We start from the raw sequence: 27725 nt of genomic DNA, 5'->3' as shown, positions 1-27725 counted from the left end.
TAATGTATCAAATGTGCAGGTTCAAGAACATTTGGGAAATAGTGATCACAACATGATAACGTTTGATCTGGTGACTGATAGGCCACGGGGCAGCGGGACCACTAAAACTATGAATTTTAGAAAAGCAAAGTTCAATCAAATTAGGCAGGCACTAAGTTTGGTGAACTGGGATAATGTACTACAAGGGAAGGACACTGAAGGGAAATAGAAAGCTTTTAAACGTATTCTCAATCAATATTGTAGTATGTATATCCCATATGGAAACAAAATGTCTAGGAATAAAAAAAGGCCTCTATGGATGAATAGAAAGGTTAGGGATAAAATGAAGAGGAAAAAGAATGCCTATAAGGTCCTAAAACAGGAGGGGACTGAGGCTGCACTAAGCAATTATAAGGAGTGCAATAAAAATTGTAAAAAAGAAATTAGGCTGGCAAAGATCGAAGCTGAAAATCAAATCGCTAGGGATATCAAATTTAACCCAAAAAAGTTTTACAAGTACATCAACTCTAAAAAAAGAAAGGTTGACCGTATAGGAATCCTAAAGGATGAGGGTGGGAACTCAATGGTGGATGACCAAGGTAAGGCAGAGTTATTAAATGCTTTCTTTGCTTCTGTCTTCACAAAGGAAACAGCACTGTTGCAAATTACAGAGGCAGAAGAGTCTCAATCTTCTAACTGTAATATTAAATACTTAACGCAGGAAGAAGTAAAGGCAAGACTAAATAAATTAAAAATAGACAAGGCACCTGGCCCGGATGGCATGCATCCTCGGGTCCTAAGAGAATTAAGTTCAGTTATAGCTAAGCCCCTTTATCTTATCTTTTGTGACTCTCTTGCAACTAGCAGAGTCCCAGTGGATTGGCGTACAGCCCACGTTTTCCCATTATTAAAGAAGGGCAAAAAATCTGATCCAGGAAATTATAGACCTGTAAGCTTAACATCAGTTGTATGCAAACTATTTGAGGGGTTACTAAGAGATACTATACATGACTTCATAGTAGAAAAAAATCTTATTTCTGAGCATCACCGTGGGTTTACTAAAGACAGGTCCTGTTTGACTAACATGCTCAGCTTTTATGAGGTAGTGAATGCTAATATGGATATTGGGAATGCTGTAGATGTGATATACTTGGACTTTGCAAAGGCCTTCGACACTGTTCCCCACAGAAGTCTGGTGCAAAAGTTGAGGATGCAAGGACTGGGGAAGAGTTTGTGTGCATGGATAGGAAACTGGCTAATGGACAGAAAACAAAGAGTTGTGGTCAATGGATCGTACTCAAAATGGGAGACTGTTAGCAGTGGGGTCCCACAGGGGTCTGTACTGGGTCCAGTGCTCTTCAATTTATTAATGACCTAGTAGATGCAGTAGTGAGCAATGTTGCTATTTTGGCAGATGATACAAAATTGTGCAGAATCATCAACTCTCAGGAAGATAGTGTCATATTGCAACAGGATCTGGATAGGATGGCTATATGGGCACATACATGGCAGATGAAATTCAATGTTGACAAATGTAAAGTCATGCATTTTGGTCATACCAATGGTCTAGCACCATACAAAATAAATGGGATACAGTTGGGAACATCAAACTTGGAGAAGGACTTAGGAGTACTCATCGACAACAAGTTAAATAATCGTACTCAATGCCAAGCCGCTGCAGCTAAAGCGAACAAAATTTTGGGATGCATTAAAAGGGAAATAAAAACTCGAGATGCTAGCATAATATTGCCCCTGTTTAACTCTCTAGTAAGGCCACATCTGGAATATGGAATTCAGTTCTGGGCACCACATTACAAAAAAGATATTGCAGTTTTAGAGGAGGTGCAGAGACGAGCTACAAAATTGATACGTGGGATGGAAGGTCTCGCTTACCAAGAAAGGTTAGATAAACTGGGTTTATTTAGTCTAGAGAAAAGACGCCTTAGAGGAGATCTAATTAACATGTATAAATACATCAGAGGGCAATATAAAAGCTTGGCGGATGAGCGTTTTGTCCCTAGGCCTTCTCAAAGGACTAGAGGACATGAGCTGCGCATGGAGGAAAACCGTTTTAGCCATTTATTTAGGAAAGGGTTCTTTACAGTAAGAGTGATTAAGATGTGGAATGCATTGCCACAGGAAGTCGTTATGGCAAACTCTATACCTGCATTTAAAGGGGGCTTAGATGCTTTCCTTGCGTTGAAAGACATCCATGGCTACAATTACTAGGTAATGCCTAATGATGTTGATCCAGGGATTTTATCTGATTGCCATCTGGAGTCAGGAAGGAATTTTTCCCTTTTGGGGCTAATTGGACCATGCCTTGTGGGGGTTTTTTCGCCTTCCTCTGGATCAACAGGGGTATGTGGGGGACGGGCTGGAGTTGTACTTTGTACTGGTTGAACTCGATGGACGTATGTCTTTTTTCAACCAAAATAACTACTGGTATGTAACTATGTAACTATGTAACTACAGCCATATACATAGATATTATTTTTCGGTTCATAATTTGGTGGCCTAATCTTAATAAACATGAATGAAAGAAAGCAGAAGCGTGCACCTTCCGTCCAGGGTTTTAATCTCAAATCGTGACAGTGGTATAGATCAAAAGTACATTTCAGCGTATCAATGTGCAAAATCCAGCATGATGGGTGAACGTTGATGTGAAGCTTACGTGTCCATCCAGATGGCTGGTCTGTGGGAAGTGGCACATAGCGTGACCAAGCGTCAGGAGACGCGAAACGGCCGTCGCTCGCCACCTCAGTGCCTCCCACCCACCTCCTTCCCACAGACCAGCCATCTGGATGGACACGTAAGCTTCACATCAACGTTCACCCATCATGCTGGATTTTGCACATTGATACGCTGAAATGTACTTTTGATCTATACCACTGTCACGATTTGAGATTAAAACCCTGGACGGAAGGTGCACGCTTCTGCTTTCTTTCATTCATGTTTGAACTGTTTTCCCCATTTGTTTGGCGGAGCACACGTCCAGTGGCAGTGGATTCAAGTGCAGCTAGTGCAGGCCTGCTGGACTGTGAGGGTTATATTTGTGTTCCTCACTCACTGAAGGGGATGTGCCACACCTATTACTCTGTTCTTTAGAATTACTACTAATCTTAATAAAGCCAAGAAAACTATTCTGGCGTGGTTCCAGTTGCCGTGTCACTTGCGTGCCTAAAAAGATCAGTGGGGATTAATAATATGATGTGTGGTACATATGAGCCTCCTATACTCAGTCAGCAGTCATTTTATTTTATGACGCAGCAAAATGCCTAAACAATTGAATGTTTTCTATTGTTTTGGTTTATTACTTTACTAATGCATTAACGAATAATTATACTTTTAACATGAATGCTTGTTTAGTGGTTTTAGCCTGCTTGTTTGTTTTTGTGCTGTTAATGTAAATTACAGGTGATCCCCACTTGCAAACAGGTTCCATTTTGGGAGATTGTTTGTAAATTAAGTCATGTATTCTACCAGGGCTGTGGAGTCGGAGTCTCTTTGGGTACCTGGAGTCTGAGTCAGAGTAAAAATGCACCGACTCTGACTCCTAATGAATTTAAACTGTAATTAAAATAGAAAATATGATAAAAAGTTCTATTTCTCAGATAATAGTCATCATAAATAATTTATACATACAGTAATAGCTGTGCTTGGTCCACAAAAATGAAATAAACCATCAAAATTAGTTACTTATGGTGCTTCAAGTAAAGCAGTTCCCGTATTTTTAAAGTCTGATTGTACAGATTATATGATGTGTACACAGGAATCTCTTATAATAATAATAATAATAATAATCCGAACATTTATATAGCGCTTTTCTCCTGTCGGACTCAAAGCGCTCAAGAGCTGCAGCCACTGGGACGCGCTCAGGAGGCCACCCTGCAGTGTTAGGGAGTCTTGCCTTGAACTCCTTACTGAATAGCTACTTGACCTAGCCAGGAGTCGAACTCTGGTCTCCCATGTCGAAGGTGGTGTTCTTAACCAGTACTCTATTCAGCCACTGCATCTATGCTGTAAGAATAAAGCCTGATGTGTAGCATGTCACTAATAAAGATGGTGAATGAGATGGAAATAATTCTGCGTTGATGCTGATTTATGCAAATGTATGCACTCTTTGGTTTGGTGACTACGAATTAAATGGTACCTGAGACGGATGAAAAGAAAAGTTTTTTTTTTTTTTTTTTTTTATACATACCCAGTGGCATACCTAGGGCATTTGACACCCCGGTGCTGAATATTAAAACACCCCCCCCCCCGCCCCCATAAAAAAAAGTGACTGTAGCATGCTAAACGCGACACGGCGGTTAATGCCAGGTGTAGGCTTCCCCTCCCCCCCCCCCCAAAGTTGGCCTCAGTATAGGTAGCTAACAAAAATGGGCATGACAAGAGAACCTGTACTGAAAATAAAAAGTCAAAATAACCATACACAGGTCATACTTACCTCCTGTGTAGTATACTACTCAGTCTGTTTCTCTTTTCCTGCATCCCATTTGTCCACTGTTATCAATGGATTTTTCCGTCCTCTATTTTAATGGCCATTACCCCCCTAACCGCTTCCTGGTCAGTACACTGTTAAATTGTAATCAATCACTTGAGCCATAGAGGAACATGGACATTACCTTGCACATTCAGTTATAACTGACAGCTGCTGATAAATAACTGTCAGCAACTGGTATATATGAGTTCTGACAAAATATTGTCAGAACTGGAAGAGATCACTGTAAGAAGAAGATGGTGAGCTTCTGAGAGGAACTGACGCTGAGGTTAGTATGTAGTATTCATTTTCAGTTACATCGTGTTTATTTTAAATAATTTTATTCGCTTCAGGTTCTGTTTAAGAGGTTTTAAGACTACAGTACTTAAGTGGTTAAGGGGTTGAATAATTGTGTCAATGAAGAAATCCCAAAACAAATTTAATACTGTATTACAAAAAACAATTGATGTCATTTTAGTTGCATTTGGTTCTTTAAAAAGTCCTTGTAAGATTTCATTCTGAACACAATTACAAATGTACACTAAATTCCCTAAAACCCTTTACAGCATTGGGGGTTGAATAATTTTGAAAACTGTAATAGAGGAAGAATCTCCTCATTCCCCTGCAGAGTACCTGCACATCACTCTTACATGTACCCACAGTTACATTGCCTAGGGCCTGATAGATGGTCTTTGTTCCGGTCTGTACCTTTTACAAGTACTCTTACCAAGGACTAGTTTTAGTTTATGACTAAAGGGAATACATATGGCAGTCTCCATATCCTTCTCACTTCAGTTGTCTTTTCAAATTCCTAAGCATTGGCAGTTAAGAGACGAATTTCATGTTGCATACTTTCAGTCAACAAGATTGTAATATGCCAATTAGAGGAGTTGGAGTCGAAGAGTCTGTGGAATCCTAAACGTCGGAGTCGGTGGATTTTTGTACCGACTCCACAGCCCTGTATTATACACAAGGGAACATAAGATACAAATTTACTTTAATACCTATGAACAATTCTGGATTTTGAGTTGTTTTTAACGCTCTTTACAATAGTTTATACAATTCATATCAACAAAATATATGTAATAAAACTGTACAGTATGTTAAGTACATGGAGACAACTTTGTATGTATGAGACGTTTGTAACTCCAGTGGTTTTTATGTAGGGGACAGTCTGTATTAAGAATTGTTCATGTTTTCGGTGTGCAGTCTGGTAATATTTTTGGCAGAAGGGTATTATTTTAGTGGTGCAGCCAAAAAAGATCTGTAAGGGCCTATTCTGCTAGGGACGATATGCTGCATTTCCCTGCATGTGAATTTGCATAGGGAACACAGCCAAGTTACATCGATAGGCTGCCATCTGATTCACATGCAGGGGGAAAATAAATCAGATGGCATGCAGCAAAAAAAAAAAAAAAATTATGAGGAAAGCATGCAAACTTCCATAGCCCAAGGCAAAGTCCCCAGACTTGGTGAAGGATAGTGTTTCTACATTGCTGAAAAGGAGGGAAGGGGGAGCAGCCCTTCTTGTGTTTTTCTAAGCTTATTGTAATTTCTTAGAAAGCTTGCTATCAACCCGCCAGGCAGAGCTCTAAAGTATTATTTCTGTTACTTTGCATTTTCCTGATTAAATAAACAAAAAACTTGCATATTATCATATTACCAATCTTTAGTTGTAATCCCACTACATAAAAAATGAAAAATACTATAGATTTCCCTTTGGAAGCTTTCTGTGTACAAGTATGCAAAGTAGCCACTGATTGATAATGTAAATTTTGAAGGTAAATGAAAAGAAGGAAGAATGCTGTTTCCATACATCTACACCACTAAGCCTTGTTTGCACCTACCTTGTACTTGCTCACAATGCTAGAACTACAGATTGCCCAGCAATATCATGATCAACAAGAACTCCTAAGAGTGTGTAAGGGTTTAAAAAGGACCAAAAAGCCTTCTTACTAGAAACACTATGCAAACAGAAATTTACACATGAGGTGTCCCACAATGCATTGCTGCGGAGTATGCAAATTGTCCCATTATTGTCCCGGAAAACTAAACACACCTCTGTGCAACTAACAAGCTAACACATTATCACATTCCAGAAGTTCTGGAGGTGTGTTTAGCTTTCAGGGACAACAAAGGAACGATTTGCATATTCAGCAGTAATGCATTGTGGGACACCTCCTATGCAAATCTCTGTTTTACTTAGCATTTTTGGTAAGAATGCCTTTTGGTCCTTTTTTGCCCCTTACACACTCCTAGGAGTTCTGGTTCTCCACGAGCTTGCTGGGCAATCTGTAACTCTGGGTGTTTCAAATCTTACCCCATAAAGCCATATTAATCCATGTCATGCACTGATGAGGATCCACCAATCCGAAACAGTCTGTATACATGTTGGATTAGTGTAGCTCTGTAATGTTAACAAGCTGACACATCATTGCATTCCAGAAGTTCTATAAGTGTGTTTAAAGTGGACCTAAACTAAAAAATACAAGATTTCAGAAATAAAATCTATTTTCTAAATTATAATAATAAATAGCAGCCTCTTTTCAGCTGCATGATGACAAATATAAAATATTTTACTTTTATTGGAGGAACCCCTCCCTTTCTTTCATAGTGCCGGCAAATAATCCGGCAAACTGGTGGAGTAGACGGTGTCCAGCAAAGGAGGAATTGCTAATGGCTGCCACCTGTATAACCCTAGTTATGCAAAGAGGAGGGTGAAAAGCATGCACTGAAATGCTCATAGGCTTGAAGGAGCGTTTATTTATATTTGTATGTGTCAGAGTGGTGCAACTAAATATTTTGAATTAAAAAAATGTTTGGTTTGGGTCCGCTTTAAGTTTCAGGGCCAAAAGAGGAGGATTTGCATATTCGGCAGTGATGCATGTTGGCACTTTATAAATCGATAATAATATGCTCTCTCAAACCTGAATAATCACAAATCCCTTCTGTTTTAAAGAGAAACCGTAACCAAAAATTGAACTTCATCCCAATCAGTAGCTGATACCCCATTTCCCATGATAAAACTTTACCTTTTCTCAAACAGATCAGGGGGCTCTGTATGGCTGATATTATGGTGAAACCCCTCCCACAAGAAACTGTGAGGACCATAGTCCTGGCAGTTTCCTGTCTGTGAACCTCGTTGAATTGTGGTAAACCGCGGTTTACAGTTGGGTCCAACTGCCAAAAAAGCAATCAGCAGCTACTTCCAGTGACATCACCTGCCAGCTGTAAAAATGTCACCATGTGATAAATGTCAGAATGTAAATCGGGGAGAGGAAAGCTTTCACAATGGGCAAACACTGACTAAATCCTCTATACATAATTATTGTAAAAATGAAGCACTTTTTTATTACATTATTTTCACTGGAGTTCCTCTTTAAAGAGACTCTGTAACACATTTTTCAGCCTTAGTTCTTCTATCCTATAAGTTCCTATGCCTGTTCTAATGTGCTCTGGCTTACTGCAGCCTTTCCTAATTGCACTGTCTCTGTAATAAATCTTATCTCCTTTCCTCTGTCGTGTCTGTCGGGCTAAGGCTTGAATGTGTGGAATGTGCAGGGCTGCTTGTGATTGCATAGGAGCGATACACACCCTCTGCAGGCCCCCTGCACACTCTGTATGACTCACACACTCTGTTTATGTGAGCCTATTACAAGCTGGTTAGTTTGTTTGTAAACACTGCCTAAAACTGTTAATTACAAGCCAGGATTGCAGCAGAGAGTGGCAGAAACAGCACAGGAGAAAATAAGGAATAGAACTGTATGCTTTTTAGTGTAAGAATATTAGAGTACAGATTCTCTTTAAAGGGAACCTTAACTGAACGGGGGGTAAAGAGTTTTACTTACCTGGGGCTATTACCAGCCCCCTGGAGCAGTCCTGTGCCCTCGGCGCCGCTCTGGAATCCTCTGGTCCCCCACTGTCACTTAGTTTTGTTTTTGACGACTCACCAGTCGCCGGCCGCCATGCGTATTATTGGACGCATTCACCACTGCAATTAGCGCTATTGCGGACCGCAACGCATACAAAAATACGCGTTGCTGCATATCTACGCGTGCGGAATGCGGCAACGCATATTTTTGTACGCGTTGCGGTCCGCATTAGCGCTAATTGCATTGGTGAATGCGTCCAATAATACGCATGGCGGCCGGCGACTGGTGAGTCGTCAAAAACGAAACTAAGTGACAGCGGGGGACCAGAGGATTCCAGAGCGGCGCCGAGGGCACAGGACTGCTGCAGGGGGCTGGTAATAGCCCCAGGTAAGTGAAACTCTTTACCCCCGTTCAGTTAAGGTTCCCTTTAAGTATGTAAATTTGTTTTTCAATACTAGAACTATAATAGTACATTACATCCAACATATAAGTAGCTCAGAACCTCTTTTGCCTCGTCCTTATCCTAATTTCTTCCTTTCAATAAAGCTCATTCTATTTAACAAATGAATTAATAAATGAGCAATTGGTCAGAACAAAGTCAGTGATGTATAGTGACTTTTATAGCACAGTGCGGATGTCAAATGTATTCTACAACAAATGCAATGTAATCAATACACAACAATGCAGTAACAGGTCAGGATATCATTCATATCACTGCAGCTGAAAGGTGTATCTGGAAACATTATTACAGAGGCTGACTAGTAGATGGCCATCTGTTCCAGCTTTATTACATTTCTGGGATGACCCACAATGTGGGTAATTAGTTGCTTCCATATGGAAATGCCAGGGGCCTGAGATCTGAGAGAGCTATAGCTTTCCTGCCTCTAAACAGCATTTCAGATTTAAAAGAAAAAGTGGTTTATCTTGTGAAACTAACCTCCCTTGTCAGTTCAAAACAGAAGTTTGCCTTCTTAAAACAGAAGGTATTTGCGATTATTCAGGTTGGAGTGAGCTCTGAGGTGTCCCACAATGCACCACTGCTGAATATGCAAATCATTCTTTGTTGTCCATGATGGCTAAACGCAACTCAGCCGCTGGAATGCAATCAGGTGTCAGCTGTTAATATTACAGAGCCAAACTAATCCAGCATGCATACAGACTGTTTCAGATTGGATGATCCTCCTCAGTGCACAGCATGAATTAATATGGCTCTATGGGGTAGGACTTGAAACACCCAGAGTTACAGATTGCCCAGCAAGCTCATGGTGAATCAGAACTCCTACGAGTGTGTAAGGGGCTGAAAGAGACCAAAAAGCCTCCTTACTAAAATGATATGCAAGACAGAAGCTTGCCTTCTTAAAACAGAAGGTACCATATTTGTGATTATTCAGGTTGGAGTGAGCATATGGGTAGCAGGAAAAAAGGGCGCTGGCTGAGGGTGGACGAAAAGGGTGCCGCCATAGACTCTAGTGCAATTATCGTTGATATGGTGAAAAAAAGGCGCCACAATAAATATAGTTAGGTGTAACTGTCGGGCATAAACTCAAAAATCGATTCTTTATTTTTATCTGGTAAACAAGTTATAAGAATGCTAACCAGGCAATCCAAAAGTTAAAATCACTATTACTTTTCTTGTTGATAAATGATCATTCCCCAGTTTACTCATATTTGGTACACACAAAGGAAGTTGTCCTTTTTTGCTTCTCTACTTCCCCTCAGACTTAACTAATGCAGCCTGAAGCCTCTTTCCCTCCTGTTTTCCCCTCCCACACCTCTGTTCCTCTCTGACTGGCCAGTATTTCTCATGCTGAGAGTAAGTAGAGCAAGTATTTATCTACTTATGTGGGGTTTTTTTTCTCCTCTTTGACGTTAGAACATTTTGAAGTACCGGTATGTTATCGTTTTAGAAACTTGCAGCGTTATAGTTTTTTTCATATTTTGTTTGTATGTACAGATTTTACATTATCAAAGAGATTATCGTTTCTATGTTTAAAAGGGTGTTTCTGCAGAGGTAGTGGTAAGGGTTCGGCACCACCAGTGGGAGTGGTTAGGGTGAGGCACCACCCGGGCGGCAGTTAGTTTTAGGCAACACCGGGGGGTGGTTAGAGTTGGGCACCCCCGGGGGTGGTGGTTAGGGTTAGGCGCCATCAGGGGAGTGGTTAGTTTTAGGCACCACCAGGGGATTGTTCTGTGTGAGAGTATGGTTGGATTAAGCTGTATTGTTGAATTACATAACAATTTTTAACCTTAATATATATTCGTTATTATTTCCCATCTGCTTTTACAATGGTATTAATAGTTCAGAGTTTGACAACGATGTTTATCGTTATCATATTTCGTTATCCACCGGCGCCATTTTGTTATCCAGCCGGGCCCTTCATTCATGCACGCAGCATATAAGGTGGCCCACAATGCATCACTGCTGAATATGCAAATCGTCTTATTGTTGTCCCTGAAAACTAAACACACCCCTTTGTACAATTAAAAAGCTGACATATCATTGCATTCCAGCAGTTCTGGATGTGTGTTTAGCTTTCAGGGACAACAAAGGGATGATGTACATATTTACATGTTGCTGTTTTCTGTGAAGGTACCCAACTTATTCTTTAAATATTTTACTTGTGAATGCCATGTTTGCATTATTCTTTTTTTCTGTCTGTCTCTGTTTTGTTTTATTTTTTGTTTTTTCTTTCTTTTTTTATGTTACGATTTGTAGCGCTTCAGCAAAAAAATTACCGATTGATGGAGGAAATGACACAGAGCTTCATAGAAAGAGGGGGATTAAAATGGGAAGTGCTCTTCTGCAAAGGCCAAAGAGTGCCCCAGCTGCACTGACAAAAAAGCCAGGTAAGCTCTTGTAGAAGTGTGATCCTTCAATCTGAGAATAATCCTTGTACACAGTGAACTAAATTCTCCCCCCCCCCCTCCCCTGTATAGCCCCCTTTCACAGTAGCTAGATGTGCCCCCAGTACAAGTCATTCCTTCTCCACATAGCCAGATGTGTCCCAAGAATGATACAGTTGTGTCTCAAGATGCCACTAGATGGCATCATAGATATGAGACAGTGATTGCCACACAGGAAGAACACCTGATCATAGCACCGCTGACACGTTACTTGCACGCTCCACTCCACAAGCCAGGGGACACAGGTACTCTTGAGTAGTACACTCTGCACACCATGTTGCAGTGAATGCAGGGCATGGACACAGAAGGAAGCCAGCTGGCAGGAGTAGGATCACTAATGTAAGATCCTTACGCTCCACTGCCAGTACCAAAATCTGCTTCACCATCCATTCTGCTCCACTGACTCGCATATAAGGCAATGGGGGTAACTTTTCAGCACCACCCATTAACACCACACACGTCGCCAGGGTAATGCATGTGTTGAGACGACATGTGTTAACCTGGTAATGCGAATGGCACTAATGGGTTAATGACCGGTGTTCCCCCAGTGCTAGTACCGGTAAAATTGGCATGTATTGCCTGTGTTTGGGAGTCTTACCAGTGCGTGGTGAATAAGGGCCTACATATAAAATGGGGAGCTATTGTACATGTTAATGGGGTTTGCTGTACCTAGATGGCGCAAAATCCTTGGCCTAGTTGTTAAAGTGGATCCGAGATGAACTTTTACACATTGCATAATTGGGTTCCTTTCCTTTTGTTTATAGGGCAGTCCTCAAGCCAAATACTTTTTTGTTTGTTTTAATACTCGAATTCCCTATAAACTAAACAAGCCACGCCCACAGGTTTTCAGAGAGCCAAGGCATTTTCAGACAGTAGCAAGGGCTCATGGGAGCTCAGTCTGGGCAGGAGGAGGAGGAGGTGTTACTAGCCATTGATTTCAGAGGAGGAGGGAGGATTAGGTTTTTTTCACAGGCTGAGTGCTCAAGATGCAGATAAGCCTGCCTCTGTGTAATGTTTACAAACAACATGGCTGCTGTCATTGCATCACAGGAAGAAATTATCATATTCTATTGAAGCTATTTGAAGCTAGATTTGCTGTGTAAACTATCTAAACTTTAGATAAGATATATAGACAAGTTACTTGTTATAGTTAGTTTTTCATCTCGGATCTGCTTTAAAAGAAGTATAGGTCATGCTCTAGCTTCCAGGACACCTTTACTCCATACACGGTAGTATTGCTACAGTTGTGTACACATTTGACGTGGTAGTCTGCAGTGATTTAGCTACTAGTTAATTTTAATGTGTTTTTTTTTTCTTTCTAATGGATTATATTTCCTCCCTGAATGTCTTGCAGACATTATGTGAAATACATCGCTTGCCATACGTACACTTACATTACTTTTACATGATCTGCTTTGCAATTGTGATAAGAGCCTCAAAACCAACACATTCCACTGAATTTTGGTCTGTTAGGTTCATGTTTATCTTCTCTTTTAAACCTTTGGCTACATTTCTGCTGATGAATCCATTTATCTTAGTTATTTCTTCATATTCTTCAATAATACACAGAATCCGCATACAAAGAGGGCAAAAGAATGAGTGTAATTTACTGTAATCAGAGCCCAGAAGTCAATACAGTGATGGTTTCAGGAGTTCCACAGTAAAATTACTTCCAGCTAAGAGATGGAGAGCTGCAAAAGCAGCAGTGCTATTTCTCTTCATCTTCCTTTTAAAGAGGAACTGTACTGAAAATGACGTAATACAAAAAAATGGGGGGGGGGGGGGGACATTACTTTATAAATGAGTCCATGTTTGTCTATTGTTAAATCTTTCCTCACCCTGATTTACATTTTGCAATGGTTAAAATATTGAGTGCTGTCTGTGGAATGTTTGTATACTCAGTGTTCCGAACTGAATAGAAGTAATAGTATGCAGTACAGAGGCGCCAGCAGGATAAAAATTCATAAAAGCTTTAAAATTGCTGGGAGGAAGTGGTGGACTTGCCTCCCAAAAGCAAAACAGACTACCTGTTTTTAAATAAATAACACGTTTATTATACAATACCCCAGTAGGAAATGCAACGCGTTTCGCGGGTCAAGCCCGCTTCATCAGGCAAACAAGGGGTTAACAGGGAATCTGTAGTAGCAGGGTTAGCGCCTCACTGAGGCGCTAACCCTGCTACTACAGATTCCCTGTTAACCCCTTGTTTGCCTGATGAAGCGGGCTTGACCCGCGAAACGCGTTGCATTTCCTACTGGGGTATTGTATAATAAACGTGTTATTTATTTAAAAACAGGTAGTCTGTTTTGCTTTTGGGAGGCAAGTCCACCACTTCCTCCCAGCAATTTTAAAGCTTTTATGAATTTTTATCCTGCTGGCGCCTCTGTACTGCATACTAATACATTGCGTCCACTCCTGGTGGATGGGAGTGTCATCTCCACTTTCCTACTTCTACAGAGAGCGACTTCTTAGCCCTGAGTGAGGACAGGCTTAATCTCCTCACCTGCCTTTATAGTGGTTACCTGGACGGTAACCCATGTTTGTGAGTATAATTATTCTCACTTTACCATTTATCAACATTCCTGACATACTACACTATATTGGGCTCTCGGGTTTTTTTTCTCTTTAGTTTTTTTTTTTCTCTTTAGTGAATAGAAGTAATGGTTTCCCAGAATGCTCTGGGAGGAGAGTTCCACGTAGCTTAAAAGCTTAGGCTATGACATCACTGGGAAGTTGGGGTTTTACATACTAATATACAGATAGGAAGTGTTTATAATGCTAGAAATGGGATAATTAATTGAACGCTGGCTCTCCTGTTCAAATCTTCCACCACAGGAGGCTTCAGAAGTCTTTGCGAGTGCTCCTGAACATGGGCGGCTCCATACTGCACATGCACGACTGCACGAGAGAGCTTGTTTGCTCATGCGCAGTATGGAGCGGCCAGTCTTCAGAAGCACTCGCACTCCCTGCTGGAACAAGGGGACAAGGAGAGGACCGCAAAGGTTCAATAGGACCCAGAGCCTTCCCTCTCCTTAAGTATCTGTTTTGTTTTTTTATTTTAGCTTCAGACTCGCTTTAACTACTTAAAGCGGAATATAACCCTGCATTTCAGCGACGAAAGTGGCAAGAATGCACAGTGTCAGTTGATGGAAATCTATGCCCTGCCAGCCAGATAGCCATCAAAACAGGGCGTAGATTTAAATCAGCGCGGTCCGTAAAGCGAAATATAACCCTGCATTTCAACTTTGCTCTAAAACATTATTTACAGCATATTACATGCAGCCAGCATTTTTTTTTTTACTAGACCAGCATTGGAAGGGTTACACACAGAGCTTTAAAGTTCCGTGGAGAGAAATGCTGCTGCAGCCGAAGTTTAGATAGATACATTTAAGTAAACACAATGTAACAAGTGAGGAATGTGACTCACTCTCTCTCTGTGTCCGGGAGCTCCTGCACAGTCAGTGTGTCACATTCCACACTTGTTAAACTTCGGCTGCGGCAGCATTTCTCTCCATGGAACTTTAAAGCTCTGTGTGTACCCCTTCCAATGCTGGTCTAGTAAAAAAAAAATGCTGGCTGCATGTAATATGCTGTAAATAATGTTTTAGAGCAAAGTTCAAATGCAGGGTTATATTTCGCTTTACGGACCGCGCTGATTTAAATCTACGCCCTGTTTTGATGGCTATCTGGCTGGCAGGGCATAGATTTCCATCAACTGACACTGTGCATTCTTGCCACTTTCGTCGCTCCCGATGATTTCGGTGTTGTTTCCCCGCCGCAGCTCACTTGCTCTATGACCCTGTGTGCAGGTCAGGAGCCAATTTCATTGGCTCCTGACCCTGTCTATCAATGTAAACCGCTCCCATTGGCTTACATTGATGGGCAGGGTCAGGAGCCAATGAAAGCGGCTATTGACCGGCTCACAGGAATTCTGTGTCATAGAGATGGCAGAGTGGGTGGCCCAGGATCCCGACTTGCGGCGGGTGTGTGCGGCGATTAGTCAGGATTCCGCCGTTTCTTGTACCAGCGGTCTCTGGTCCTTAAGGGGGCAGAGACCACTGGTACTAAAGTGGTTAATATAGCTGCCTAAGCTTTGGCAGTGCAGTGACAAAATGTCTTGTTACATACTTTAAATCAACAAGATTGTTATATGTAAATTAGGGGAGGCGGATTCTGTGGAATCATAATATGGGGAGTCTGAGTCAGATGATTTTTGTACTGACTCCACAGCCCTGGGATTAAAGAGACACTTAAGTCAGAAAAAAAGAGTTTTACTCACCTGGGGCTTCTACCAGCCCCCTGCAGCAGTCCTGTGCCCTCGCAGCCACTCACTAATCCTCTGGTCCCCTGCTGCCAGCTAGTTTCGTTTTTGCCGACAGGCCCGTCAGGACTGGCCACGCGTAGCTTTTTCCGCATTACCGACTGTAATTAGCGTAGTAACTATTACGGGCCGCAACGCGTGCAAAAATACGCGTTGCCGCATTACGAACACATAGATATGCGGCAACGCGTATTTTTGCTACGCGTTGGGGCCCACAATATCGCTAATTACAGTCGGGAATGCGGAAAAAGCTACGCATGGCCAGTCCTGACGGGCCTGTCGGCAAAAACGAAACTAGCTGGCAGCGGGGGACCAGAGGATTATTGAGTGGCTGCGAGGGCACAGGACTGCTGCAGGGAGCTGGTGGAAGCCCCAGGTGAGTAAAACATTTTTTTTTCTGACTTAAAGGGGAACTTCAGCCTAAACAAACATACTGTCATCAAGTTACATTAGTCATGTTAATTAGAATAGATAGGTAATATAATTTTTTACCCACCCTGTTTTAAAAGAACAGGCAAATGTTTGTGATTCATGGGGGCTGCCATCTTTGTCATGGGGGCAGCCATCTTTTTGGTTGAAAGGAGGTGACAGGGAGCATAAGACACAGTTCCAACTGTCCTGTGTCCTGATCACCCCTCCCAGCTACACGCGCTAGGCTTCAAATGTCAAATTTAAATTGTAAAAAAAAAAAAATTGCACCAAAACAGCAGAAGGAGAACAACAACAGAAATCCCATCATGCTTTGCACAGCATCAGGGGAAAAATGCCCGGGCAGTTTTCTTCTGTGCAGCTAAAAATGAGGCTTGGATAAGAGAAACAAAGTTCTGATGCTGTGAAACTGTTAAAGAAACACAAAGCCTTTTCAGTGCTGCTGAGTCGATTTTTAGTCCGGAGGTTCACTTTAAGGTTCACTTTAAGGCCTTTTTAAATGGATAGGGGATCTTCCTGTAATTAACTCATGGTATAATTTTCATGCTTTCTGCATGCTGCCTGTGCACTGTGGAATTTAGCTGCATGATATGAAAGGGTTTTATTTTTAATAAGACCAACATTTCCCATACCACATACCAAATTTTACTTGTTCATTTAGATAATTGTATAACTATACATTGACTATCCAAACTATACATTGACTGTGCAAATGAAATCTATTTTGTTTTGTGATCCAATTGCAAGTAGATCTTATGATAAATAATTTTGGCAGCTGGCGATACTTGTTTCAACTTTTCCCTCTCACTGTCTCCTTCTAGGTGTTTCAGGCGATGGATCAGACTTGCCTAAATCTGCTTCTTCCAAGCAAACTGATGTTAAAACGGACACTAAATTGGTAAACCAGCCTACTTCTGTAGATAAGCAAGCATCGGTGCACAGAAAAGGTACTAAAACAACACTTGTTTCAGCGCAAAAGGTGCATCCAGCTGTGCCAACAAATAAAAACAGTTTAAGTAGCAGTAAAGTCTCAGCAAACCATAAGGACTCCAAACCCAAAGTTCAAGGTAGTTCTAAAGCACTGAGCTCAAACCAGAAGACCTCTCAAAAGAGTTCTCCTGCTGCACTGAAAAAATGCCATAACCCGCCTGCAAACGGTAGCCACAGCCCAGGGTCTGATGCAGGTGAAGCTAAGCAATCTTCCTCCTCTCATTTGGTAGAGGGAGAAGACAAATCTGAGCAGAAGTCTTCAGGGGCCAAGCCATTCACTGCACATAACCATTCTCAGGAAAACTCAATGGGCAATCAAGACTCTGTAATACAGAAGCCTAATATAGATCAGTGCCAATGCCAAGAGTATCTTCCAGCAGCATCTGTTCTTCATTACGCATCTAATTCAAATGATAGTTTGACAGAAGTGACGAATAAAATAAAGCTGGCAAATGTTGACAATGCAGGGTCAGGAGAAGTGCACGTTCAAAGTATTTCGGGCGAAAAGAAGCCAGACTGTAAAACAGTCTGTGATTCAGAGAATTCTAAATGCGCTGACAGTTCAAGCGAAAGCGAGTTATGTTCTGTGAAAGAAGTTGAAAGAGTTCCAAAACAGAAAGAGAGAGAAGATATGTCATTATTCCAGTCCTCTGAGAACAGTAGCAGATTAGCACATAGTTCTGATGCTGGTGAATTACCTGCACAGGGCAGCCCTGCCAACTGCCAAGCTGTTGTGAATGGTGGTGATCATTTTATGAGCTGCTCAGAAAGGCGGTTGTCTGATTTTCAAGCTGATATGAATATTTTACAGACGGTGGATCATGAGAACTTTGAGTTCATAGGCCAGTGGAATAAACATTCGGGTATGTTACTTGAGCATGAGAGCCCAGAATCAGAAAGTGGCAGTGCCAGTACCTCTTCTGATGATATCAAGCCAAGGTCAGAGGACTATGATGCTGGTGGTTCTCAAGACGATGATGGTTCAAATGAAAGAGGAATTTCTAAGTGTAGCACTATGCGGTGCCATGATTTTCTAGGTAGAAGCAGTAGTGACACCAGTACTCCCGAAGAACTAAAAGGTTATGATGGCAGCCTAAGAGTTGATGTAAAAATTAAAAAAGAGAGTACGGAGTTGTTCCGAGTCAATTCAACCAGTGACGATGAAGTACCTCGGAGAAAAATGGAGCCATGGCAGCAGAGGGATGTGCCCAGACATAGCTCCAATCACATAGCAGTTTGCAGTAGTGTACAGTTTTCTCAGGAAGTGGAACACCTTTCCTCTTCAGCTGATGAAACTGAAGATGAACGTTCAGAAACCGAAAGTGCTGGACTCAAAGCTGTAGAAGATGTAGCACCTCAGCCCTTTCAGGGAATAGTTAATTTAGCCTTCGATGATATTGCTGATACAGAGAATGAAGCTCAGCAGGGTACAGGAAATAAAGGTTTTAAGAGATCTGTGCTCCTGTCTGTGGATGAGTGTGAAGAACTAGGATCTGATGAAGGAGATCTTCATTCTTCACAAGTGCGAAAGTCTGCTCCTCTTACGCCATCTGATGTGTTTGAGAGAAATGATCCTGCATGTCCTCAAAACCATGAACCCATGGCAGACAAGACTAACGATGTACCTATGAGTGGAAATCAACTGGTGCTTGAAGATTCCTTGCCTGACAAGAACTTTGAAGAATCTGATGCATGTAAGGGCTACTATACATCTACTGAAAATGAATTTAAGTCTCAGGCAAGGCCATGCCATTTGGATCTGTACACAGAATCACCTTCTGATACACAAAGGTTTTCCTGTACTAAAACTGGTAATGCATGTAAGAGTCAGTTTCTTGACTATCAAGGCAGAGACAACCATGCACCATCTACTGAAAGCTCCAACACTGCTTTATCTGCAGGTAATGAACAATAGCTATCACACAATAGAATTGTATAATTTACTTATTTCCAATGCAGTGTTCTACTAGTACAGAAATGAGCATATAGCAGATCTTTAAGATTTCAGAGATACTTATGGAATTTTACACTCACGTGGATAATTACTTTTATGCCATTTAACTCCGGTGGTTTAATGCTCTTTTAAGTACAGCTGTCATTACAAAGACATGGCATCTGCCATTGTTGACCTCCTAAAGGAAGCTGAGAAGCTGGTTTTCTGTGTACGTCTATGGTGGCGCCCAAGTCAAGCACAGCACGGTGCAAATCAGGCGCCAAGATGACCTGATCAAGGTTTTCTGGCTATAATAAATATCTTATAGTAACGTTTTCTAAATTAAGTACGTGAAATGCGTATGCAGATCATGTTCTGACAGTCTTTGCCCCCATATGTGTCCCACGCGTTTACATAATTAAATCTTTACAGCCAGAGGATCAGCTTAACAGTCAGGTGACCAGCTTTTTCAGGAGGTTAGCAGTGGCTGCTCTCATAACTTCTCATGACATATGTACTGTTAAATCAGGGATTGGCATATCATCTCCCAGAATGCAATTTTAACAGGCTCATCTTCACTGGGTGCCTGCTCCCAATTCTGCTTATACCCAAGTGTAGTTTTTATATGGACTGGTTTCATAAGTGGTCATGTACTAATCAAAAGCAGCGAAGTTCTATTAATATTTAAAAAAAAATTCAAATGCCTAGAGTTCATTTGACTCATTTCCTTAACCCTTCATATTCTCATACAGTCACAGAGACTTATTCCATATGACCTTATTAAAAACAAACCTGCAGCCACAAAAAGACTGTCCATTCAAAATGCAGCATTTGTCCCAAAACTATACAGAGATATTAGTTCATAAAAAGAATGCATTATTCTATGTAGTTGCAAAAGGCACAAGTTGGCTGCTTTGTGAGTTCAAGTCCTAACATTAACCCTGTAACATGATAAATATTGCAAGTAAAAAATATGCACACTCGAAATTGATGTTTTCCAATGAGGCAATATCTTTATAACCAGAAGATGTTTGCAGGGCAAAGCTGACGGCCAAAAAAATGCAGTCCATTCAATGATCTGCATTTGGCCCTCAACTAAATAATAGCTTACAAAAACATGCGTGATTCTGTGTAGTCAAGCATTTCATCCAAAGTCTCCTCTGTTTATGCTGCACCAGTTGGTTAAGATGTGTTCTTGTATCTCCATCAGGCTATGCATCTGGATATACTGTATGTATGGATGCTACCAGTGCGGTTGATAAATATTATTTTTGCCTGCAATATTATTATACATTTGCCAGTGTTTGTATTTGACCGCAGACAAACAGAGGAGCCTTTATATGATTTTGCTATCTACACTGAAATATTTGTTTTTGCGAACTTATTACTTTCATTTAGTTTAGGAACAGATACAGAATTTTGCATGAACGTTTTTTTTTTTTTTTTTTTGCTGTGCAAGGGTTTGTTTCGTATGGAATAAAAGAGTGAAGATTTAATGAAGTGTGGTTTCTAGAATTTGGCCACAGCACCCCCCAGTTTAATCTAGTAATGCATAACTCTATAAGGGGTGGCCTTACATCTTTGTATTTTGACTTCATATGAAACATCTGTTGTAATTATGTTCCGGCACACAATATTTTTCTAAATAGTATTGTTGGGACTGTAATAGTATTTGATTGGTTAGACCATTAACTACATTTGGCTCAGTTGGTCTTTGAAACGTTCATCCTGTTTTGTGTTTTGGTAATGCCAGAAGTTGTTCAAAGCCCTAGTTCCAATTTAAAGAAGTAAATTTGCAGTGATTAGCGATGCACAATGTTTTGTTCATTGCATTAGTACTACTTGTAATACATTTATTTAAAATGTCTGGCTGACTAACTGGGTCCTCCAGCTCCATTATCTGGGTAAGGAACCTCTGGGGAAGGGACCTTAGTCTCTTTCAGCGCAGGAGGAGTTGGGTGTGGTCAGGCAAATAGTTCTGTGCTGGGGATGCAACTTCCCATCTGCCCGCGACAAGGAGCTAGAGGAACAAGATAGGCGCCACCAGCTAGTTACAGTTACGCAATGCTTAAAGCTTTGTGCAGTGATAATTTGTGAAATTTACTTCTCAAATGCGTTTAAAAAATGGGAAGCCAAGATAGGGCCTTAAGAACAGCTGCTGATCTAGAACAGTAAAATGGCTTTAAATATGTATTTTTAAGGAGGAGCATGGAATGGATAAAGTGAAAAGTTTTTGGTGCAATTGCAACACTCCCTCTCACTGTATTCTACATGTATAGCAAGAATGGCAGAACTGTTTTTGTTTTTTATGGGTCAAAATCTTGTTACAGGTTACAAGATTCAGGTAATTTTTTTATGTCCATCATTTTGTATGCACATCTTGGCGTTCTATGCTTTCACTTTAATTGCACATCCTGCAAACTTGTAAATTGTTCAAGATTTTCCTTTTTTTACGGTAATGCACTTTATTGCAACATGGTTCTGCTTTTCATATTTATTGAGAAGTATTGGCTGTTGAACAGGTCAATGATCTTGAACATTGTAGAAGCCTGTAATAGCCACTACAGGTAAGTAGCTGCAATTGCACGTGTGTAGTGGTTTATTTAAACTTGGTTGAACCTTCATTTGTATTATACGTCAATAAGTGTAATTTAGTTTTTTGCTTTATGCATTCCATTTTCCTTGTGTGTGTAGTATAGAGAGATTTTATTGTTCATAAGGTTTAGAATTTTGTTTATCTTACAGAGATAATCATAAAAGCTTCTATTTTAAGTATACCTGACTTGAGGCAAAGCTTCTTAACAGAAACACAGAGGTATATTCATGCTGGATCTACATACCTATGTGCACTATCCTCCTTCCTTTTCCGATAATCATTCCTTGAAAATTGTGAATTGCCGCTTAAGTCAAATTTTCAGAACGGAAGTAGCAGGAAGTAGCAGGCTTGCCACAATGTTCCCTCTTATCACCTTCCCATATAGATAAGAGGGAACAACATCAAGGCAAGCCTGCCTCTTCCTGTCTGAAAATGTAACTTTCACCAAAAGTTACATTTCTCAAGGAGCGTTTACGAAGAAGGTAGTGGGGGGGGGGGGGGGGGGGGAAACAACAATAATGCACAGAGGTATGTGAATCCAGCATGAATTTACCTCTGTGCTTACCACAGGTTGCCTTGCCCCAGGTCTGGTATACTAAGCAAGGGGGATATGGAGGCTGTTGTATTTATTTCCTTTTAAACAATATCAGTTGCCTGACATCCTGCCGATCTTTCATACATCAGCAGCATCTGAATCGCACACCTGAAAGAAGCATGTAGCTAAACTTGTCCGATTTGTCAGATACATCTGATTTGCATGCTTGTTCAGGGTCTATGGCTATGTAGAGGCAGAGGATCAGCAGGAAAGCCAGGCAATTCGTATTATCTAAAAGGAAATAAATATGGCATCCTCCTTCTCCCCTTCACCTTGGGTTTGCTGTAAGTAAAACACAAATCTATCTCAACATCAAATCCAGCTCCTTGTTTATCAGAATGCGTCTTTTTCTACACCATTTTCTTCCCATGTGTCTTTGCTGATCTTATGAGTTAGCGGCCACATCCCTGACATTAGTGTACTGCAGATGCAGATACTGATATAGCAAGCAGTCTTTTAGGATAATACAGGGATTGTGAGGTTGCATCTAGCAGGTTAGGGAGGAGTAGGAGCCAGCTGTTTGAATCATTGGGTACATATTTTTCTAGATATGGTTCTTCAGCCATTATCAGGGTTCTCACTGTCCTTGCAAGAATAATTCATTAAAGAAGAACCCACCCAGCAGCATATGATGGCTTGAGAGGATCTCAATAAGAAGTATCTATTCATTATTTACTAGGTCATGGTTGTCTGCAAAATCCTCCAGACTGCACATTTTCATGTGCAGTTAGACCTGGTTGGTATTAAATGCAAAGACTCATTCAAGTCCAAACAGGCTAACTTGCCACTGGGTGAAGATTTACTTTAAGCTGGGTAAGATTCCTTTCAGTGTTGTATTAGTGTTGTGAAAGATTCCTTTCACAACACTAATACAATATGCCCATCAGGGCTTTATTCTTTGCCCTTTACCAGAGAACCCTTTACTTTCAATGGAGCTCCACAGAAATGTATAACCAAAATAGCCCAATTATAGCTGTACTTCTACATGGGAGTTGACTTGATGTTTTAAAGAGAAACCATAATGGTTAATATATTTATTTATTATATCCTTAATTAAAATGTATTTGTAAAATATATATTTATTTACAGTGACCTTGTAGTGGGTTACAGCTACTTGATCTAGCAGTAAAGCTGAATAGGAGGCATGGCTGGGGTAGGAGGGCATGGCAGGACTTCTGAAACAAGTAGTACAGCCAAATATCAGCACTGTCCAAGGATCAACTGAGCCTCATTTAGTGAGAATAGATATTTAGCGAGACAGGGTCACTTAAATTCAGAGAACACGAGAGAAAAGGGAGACACACAAAAGGCTTGCAGTAGCAAAGTGTACTAGACGCCATCACACTGCATGTTTCAGGCACAGGCCCTTCATCAGTTGTCATCCATGCCCAAAACATGGAAAGTTATGAGTAGTGTTGTTGTTTGAATTCGGGTTATTGAAATTCAGAAACTTTAATCCACCCATCACCACACTTCAGCAGCCAGAAGAGTGGACAGGATCGGGGGAGTCTACCTGTTTGAGCTTCATGTTATGCTTGATATGACTCATCTGAAGTGCTAACCCTTTCCATATTTTTGGATGCTAAAGTGTTAGGGACGGGCGAATTCAGGTTTCAATACCATGAACACCAACACTGGCGATGAACTCCAGTACTCATTGCTAAAAGTGCAAGCCATTAGTGTGCCGCAGCCTTTTTGTTTAGTTTAATTCCATGGCCGTTCAACATACTTCTGCACTTGACCTCTCAGATTTCGACCAAATCTATTTTTCCTGTGATCAGTGACCCCTAACCGACCCCTGACCGAAATTTGGCCGAACTGTGGCTCAGTCAAAATGGCCAATTTTGACGTAGACCAATTTTCAATAAAATCATAGCTTCGTCAAAAATCATTGCACAGATGGCAGTTTGAGCTTGTTGGAAAGGTATTTAAAGTTTTATAATGGGGAAAAAAATAAAATAAGTTTTTGAAAATTCTTTTTTTTTAAATTTGAAAACTTCAAATCGTAATTATTCAATATGGGGGGGGGGGGGGGGGGGGGGTGTCACTGATCACAGGAAAAAAAAATTGGTCAAAATCGGAGAGGTCAAGTACAGAACTATGTTGAACGGCCATGGAATTACCCTTTAGTAGTAGACTTTGCTCTAGATCTGGTTTGTTATAATCTATTTATTGGCTTCGATAGTGAATTAGGTTTTTGTCTATTTGATTCACTTTAATTTAATATATAGGAAGTATTACCTTTTGAAACTCGCATATTAATCAATTAATCCAGCCAGTGTTACTCTAAACAAATGAGATTGAATTTACTGTTTTCTAAAAGACCTGCCTTAAAGCCTTCAGCACCTGCAGTGCTTTGCTTGATCACCATAACTGTTTGCCTATTGAGTAACAATGCTACATTTTACATTGAACCTTTATTTGTAAAATTAGGTCTTGACACTGAAGTTAAGGAGATATGCAGAGCCACTGGACAAGTTTTAAAACCTCTACCTGTTTTTATTGTTCTGTCCCTGTTGAGATTCGCCCCCAGGGTCATGCCACATGAGATTTGGTACCTGTGACAAGCTGGCAAGGAGATGCAGCTAATATTATGTAGTGCAGTACCACATATTACACTACAGCTGCAGCAACAAGATGCTGCATTAGCAACACCTGCTTTGTTACTTGAAAAGTACACTTGAAAAAACACTTGTCCGTCAAGTTCAACCTTTTGAGCCTCACTATGCCTCAATCCAGTGAGCCACTAGAGTAGAACCTCTGACTGGATAAAGGTATCACATTTCAACACCTAAAGTGTTAATGTTGCAACATGTGATTTAAACCAATTGAGTAATATACTAGCATGTCATGATATTCCTAATGTTTGTCCCAGATATTAGTTGCAGAAACTAAGGCTCAGTTTGCATGGATGGTTATATGCGGCCATCCATTAGCAAATGCCATGGCCAGCATATACACAGCTGCATGTATGTTAATTGAATAAAATCTCCTGTGTGGCATGACCCTTATTTATTGTCAAGGAGGTTGGAAAGCCTCAAAAAGGAATCCATATTTTTCCAGCTTTTTAGAATGATAAAGTAAAAAAAAAAAGTTGTATATGAAATGAAATATACATTGAGATGCCAGGAAATGTCAGTAGCCAATGGTCAGCTTAGTTGCAGTAAACGAAAAGAGAACCCCATCTACAACCATTTAACAGTGTGGATGGTGGTGAATGTGTGTGTGTGTGTGTGTGTCCTACAATACCTGTCTGGTGGCCGCTACTGGATCGAGCTGCTTGAAGAGATGTCCATTGCACATACATCTGCAATATTTACTGTTCGATAGTGCCGGTGTGCAAATTCAGAAAATCATTTTGAATTCACTCAAGCACCTTACTTCAGCACTGCTTACTTACTTGCTCTTCATGGTGCGTTTCACGTGACTCTTTTATTTCCCCCTTTTGGCTTTGGGAATAGGAAGTTTGGAATCACATGAAACGCCCTATGGAGCGTAAGTAAGTGAACTAGCCTCCCCCTTTCTGTCTGTAGGTTCAGTGCTGAATTGTGCTGAGGTGAATTTGTAATGATGTTCTGAATTCACACACCAAACCTACCATTTGAGATGGTCAGAGTCCTGGTTTATACACATGGTTAACAGGATTCTAATAATTATGCACATTTTATGGAATTTTTTGCAGTTTGGAATTGGACAAATTAAATGCAAATTAATATAGCCTTTACAATAACCCAAAACTATTAGCATCTCATTAACCATCTCTATACGTTAGCTTAAAGGACTAAATCCAGCAACGGCAGCTAGTCGGGCAAGACAGAAACTACCTGCACTCACCACAACTCATGCTCCCAGATGGTCGTAACTGGTGTTTTCTAATAGTTCCTGCCATTTATTCATCCCACCTGAAACCATAGTTATTGTTAGCCTGCTGCTTATCTACGTTTATACCCATATAGTAATCCAGTGGCAAGGTCACATTTCCCTGGCCATGATTCAGCCAGGTTTTCATAATCTAGTTTCAGTGATCAATTGGCACATTTGTCATATGCTTTGTTTACTTTCAATATGAGGAGCAGCAACAATCTTTTGGTGCCCGTCTCCTCTGCATAATGTAAATGGATTCATGATTTACCCATTTTCTGTATCAGAAATTTCAGATGTTTGCTTCTTTAGGGCATTCTGCTGCTTGACTTGAATTTCTAAACCGTGATCTTTATCACTGTATAGAAATCAAAATATGTGTGCTGTGAAATGTCTATGTACCACAGTGTTTTTAATGACTGTATGTTCGTCTTCGGGTGAGTCTGGGGGGGAGAGCATAACTATTTTACAATGTACAGTATTATGAATTATTTCAGGACACATAGATGATAATGACTCATTGCACAAACCTGCATGTATGACCATCGTCCTCCAAAGTCCCTTTCTCCTATATATGAGATGGATCCCGGTGAAGGAATTTGAACAGACATTGAAGACCGAAGGTAGAATCTTGGACATTGAGATTGAAGATCAACAGTTTGTAGAAAGGGACTGGACACTGCTAAGACAGCTGTTAGCTGATCACGGATCAGATGTTGACATCATAAACTCCGTCCCTGAGGATCTGAGCCTAGCACAGTACCTGATCAATCAGACATTGGTTTTAGCTAGAGAGAATTCTAAATCTCAGGGCAAAGCATGGGGGATTTGTCATCTCCGTTTGAGGATTCTACAAGTGTTACAGTGACTAGTTTCTCTCCTGACGAGTGTTCTTCCCCCATGGAGAATGGACTATCCTTGAATTAGAAACTCATCACTAAGTTCCAGCATTTTGTTTTGTTTTGGTTCTCCTCCAACAATCTTCCCAGGGTTGGTTATTGGTAACAACTGAGTAATGATCAATAAGCAGTCAGATCATTTTGTAAGAAGCGGTTTATAAGTGCTGTACATCTTTATAGTCCTATCAGTGAGACTTAAAGTTGTGTTCTTTATTTCCTCACAACATATAGAGGTTTTCTCTAGACAGTATATATCAACATGCAAATTCCTTTACTAGGAGAGTGTATATAATATATATATAAAATTTAAAAACTATCTATAAACCCATATTTCTAGGGGGGAAAAGCCTTGGCTTTCTTTTTCTTCCAGTGGATACAGAGTTTTTCCAGATGACTACAATAGTTGGGTTGATTATAACAGTTTGTGCCAAGGGCACGTTTTATACCGACCATGTCTTTATTGCTTGAGGAAGACTTGGGCATGCCAATTTGTGTGATAATTGATAATGAAGGGGGGGGGGGGGGAGTTTGTCTTGAGAAAATTTGAATTTAGTATGAATGCTGTATATTATAAACATGATGATTGCTTTGCTTCTCAGAGGCTCTTAATAGGAGACAATGTAAATAAAATGAAATTGATATTACCACTGGGTTTGGTGTCTGTGTGCATTATACATTTTTCTTTGAAACGCAAAAAAACTAAATGAGCAAAATACAAATACAGTATAAAGGCTGCCATATTGACTTACTAATGTACTAGTTATCTAGCTCTCACACTGACACTGTGGCTTTATTACTTGCTGAATTGCTGACTATTAATACAGTGGCATAACTACGATTTATGGGGGCCCCCAATGGTTATA

At 40.6% G+C, this 27725-nt stretch overlaps 1 protein-coding gene across 1 annotated transcript in view; it reads left to right on the top strand.

Moving 5' to 3' along the window:
* BTBD8 (BTB domain containing 8) overlaps positions 1-27487 on the top strand; it is a 134738-nt gene extending 107251 nt beyond the window's left edge. Inside the window, 7 exon segments of the mRNA XM_068239802.1 lie at positions 11051-11181; positions 16810-18879; positions 26461-26481; positions 26484-26563; positions 26565-26775; positions 26778-26861; positions 26864-27487. Of these exon segments, the coding sequence (XP_068095903.1) occupies positions 11051-11181; positions 16810-18879; positions 26461-26481; positions 26484-26563; positions 26565-26775; positions 26778-26861; positions 26864-26904 (2638 nt within the window). The 3' untranslated portion in view covers positions 26905-27487.
* The last annotated feature ends 238 nt before the right edge of the window (positions 27488-27725 follow it).

Source organism: Hyperolius riggenbachi, chromosome 6 (genome assembly GCF_040937935.1).
Source record: "Hyperolius riggenbachi isolate aHypRig1 chromosome 6, aHypRig1.pri, whole genome shotgun sequence".
NCBI lineage: Eukaryota > Metazoa > Chordata > Amphibia > Anura > Hyperoliidae > Hyperolius > Hyperolius riggenbachi.
This window is presented reverse-complemented; position numbering and strand designations above follow the sequence as displayed.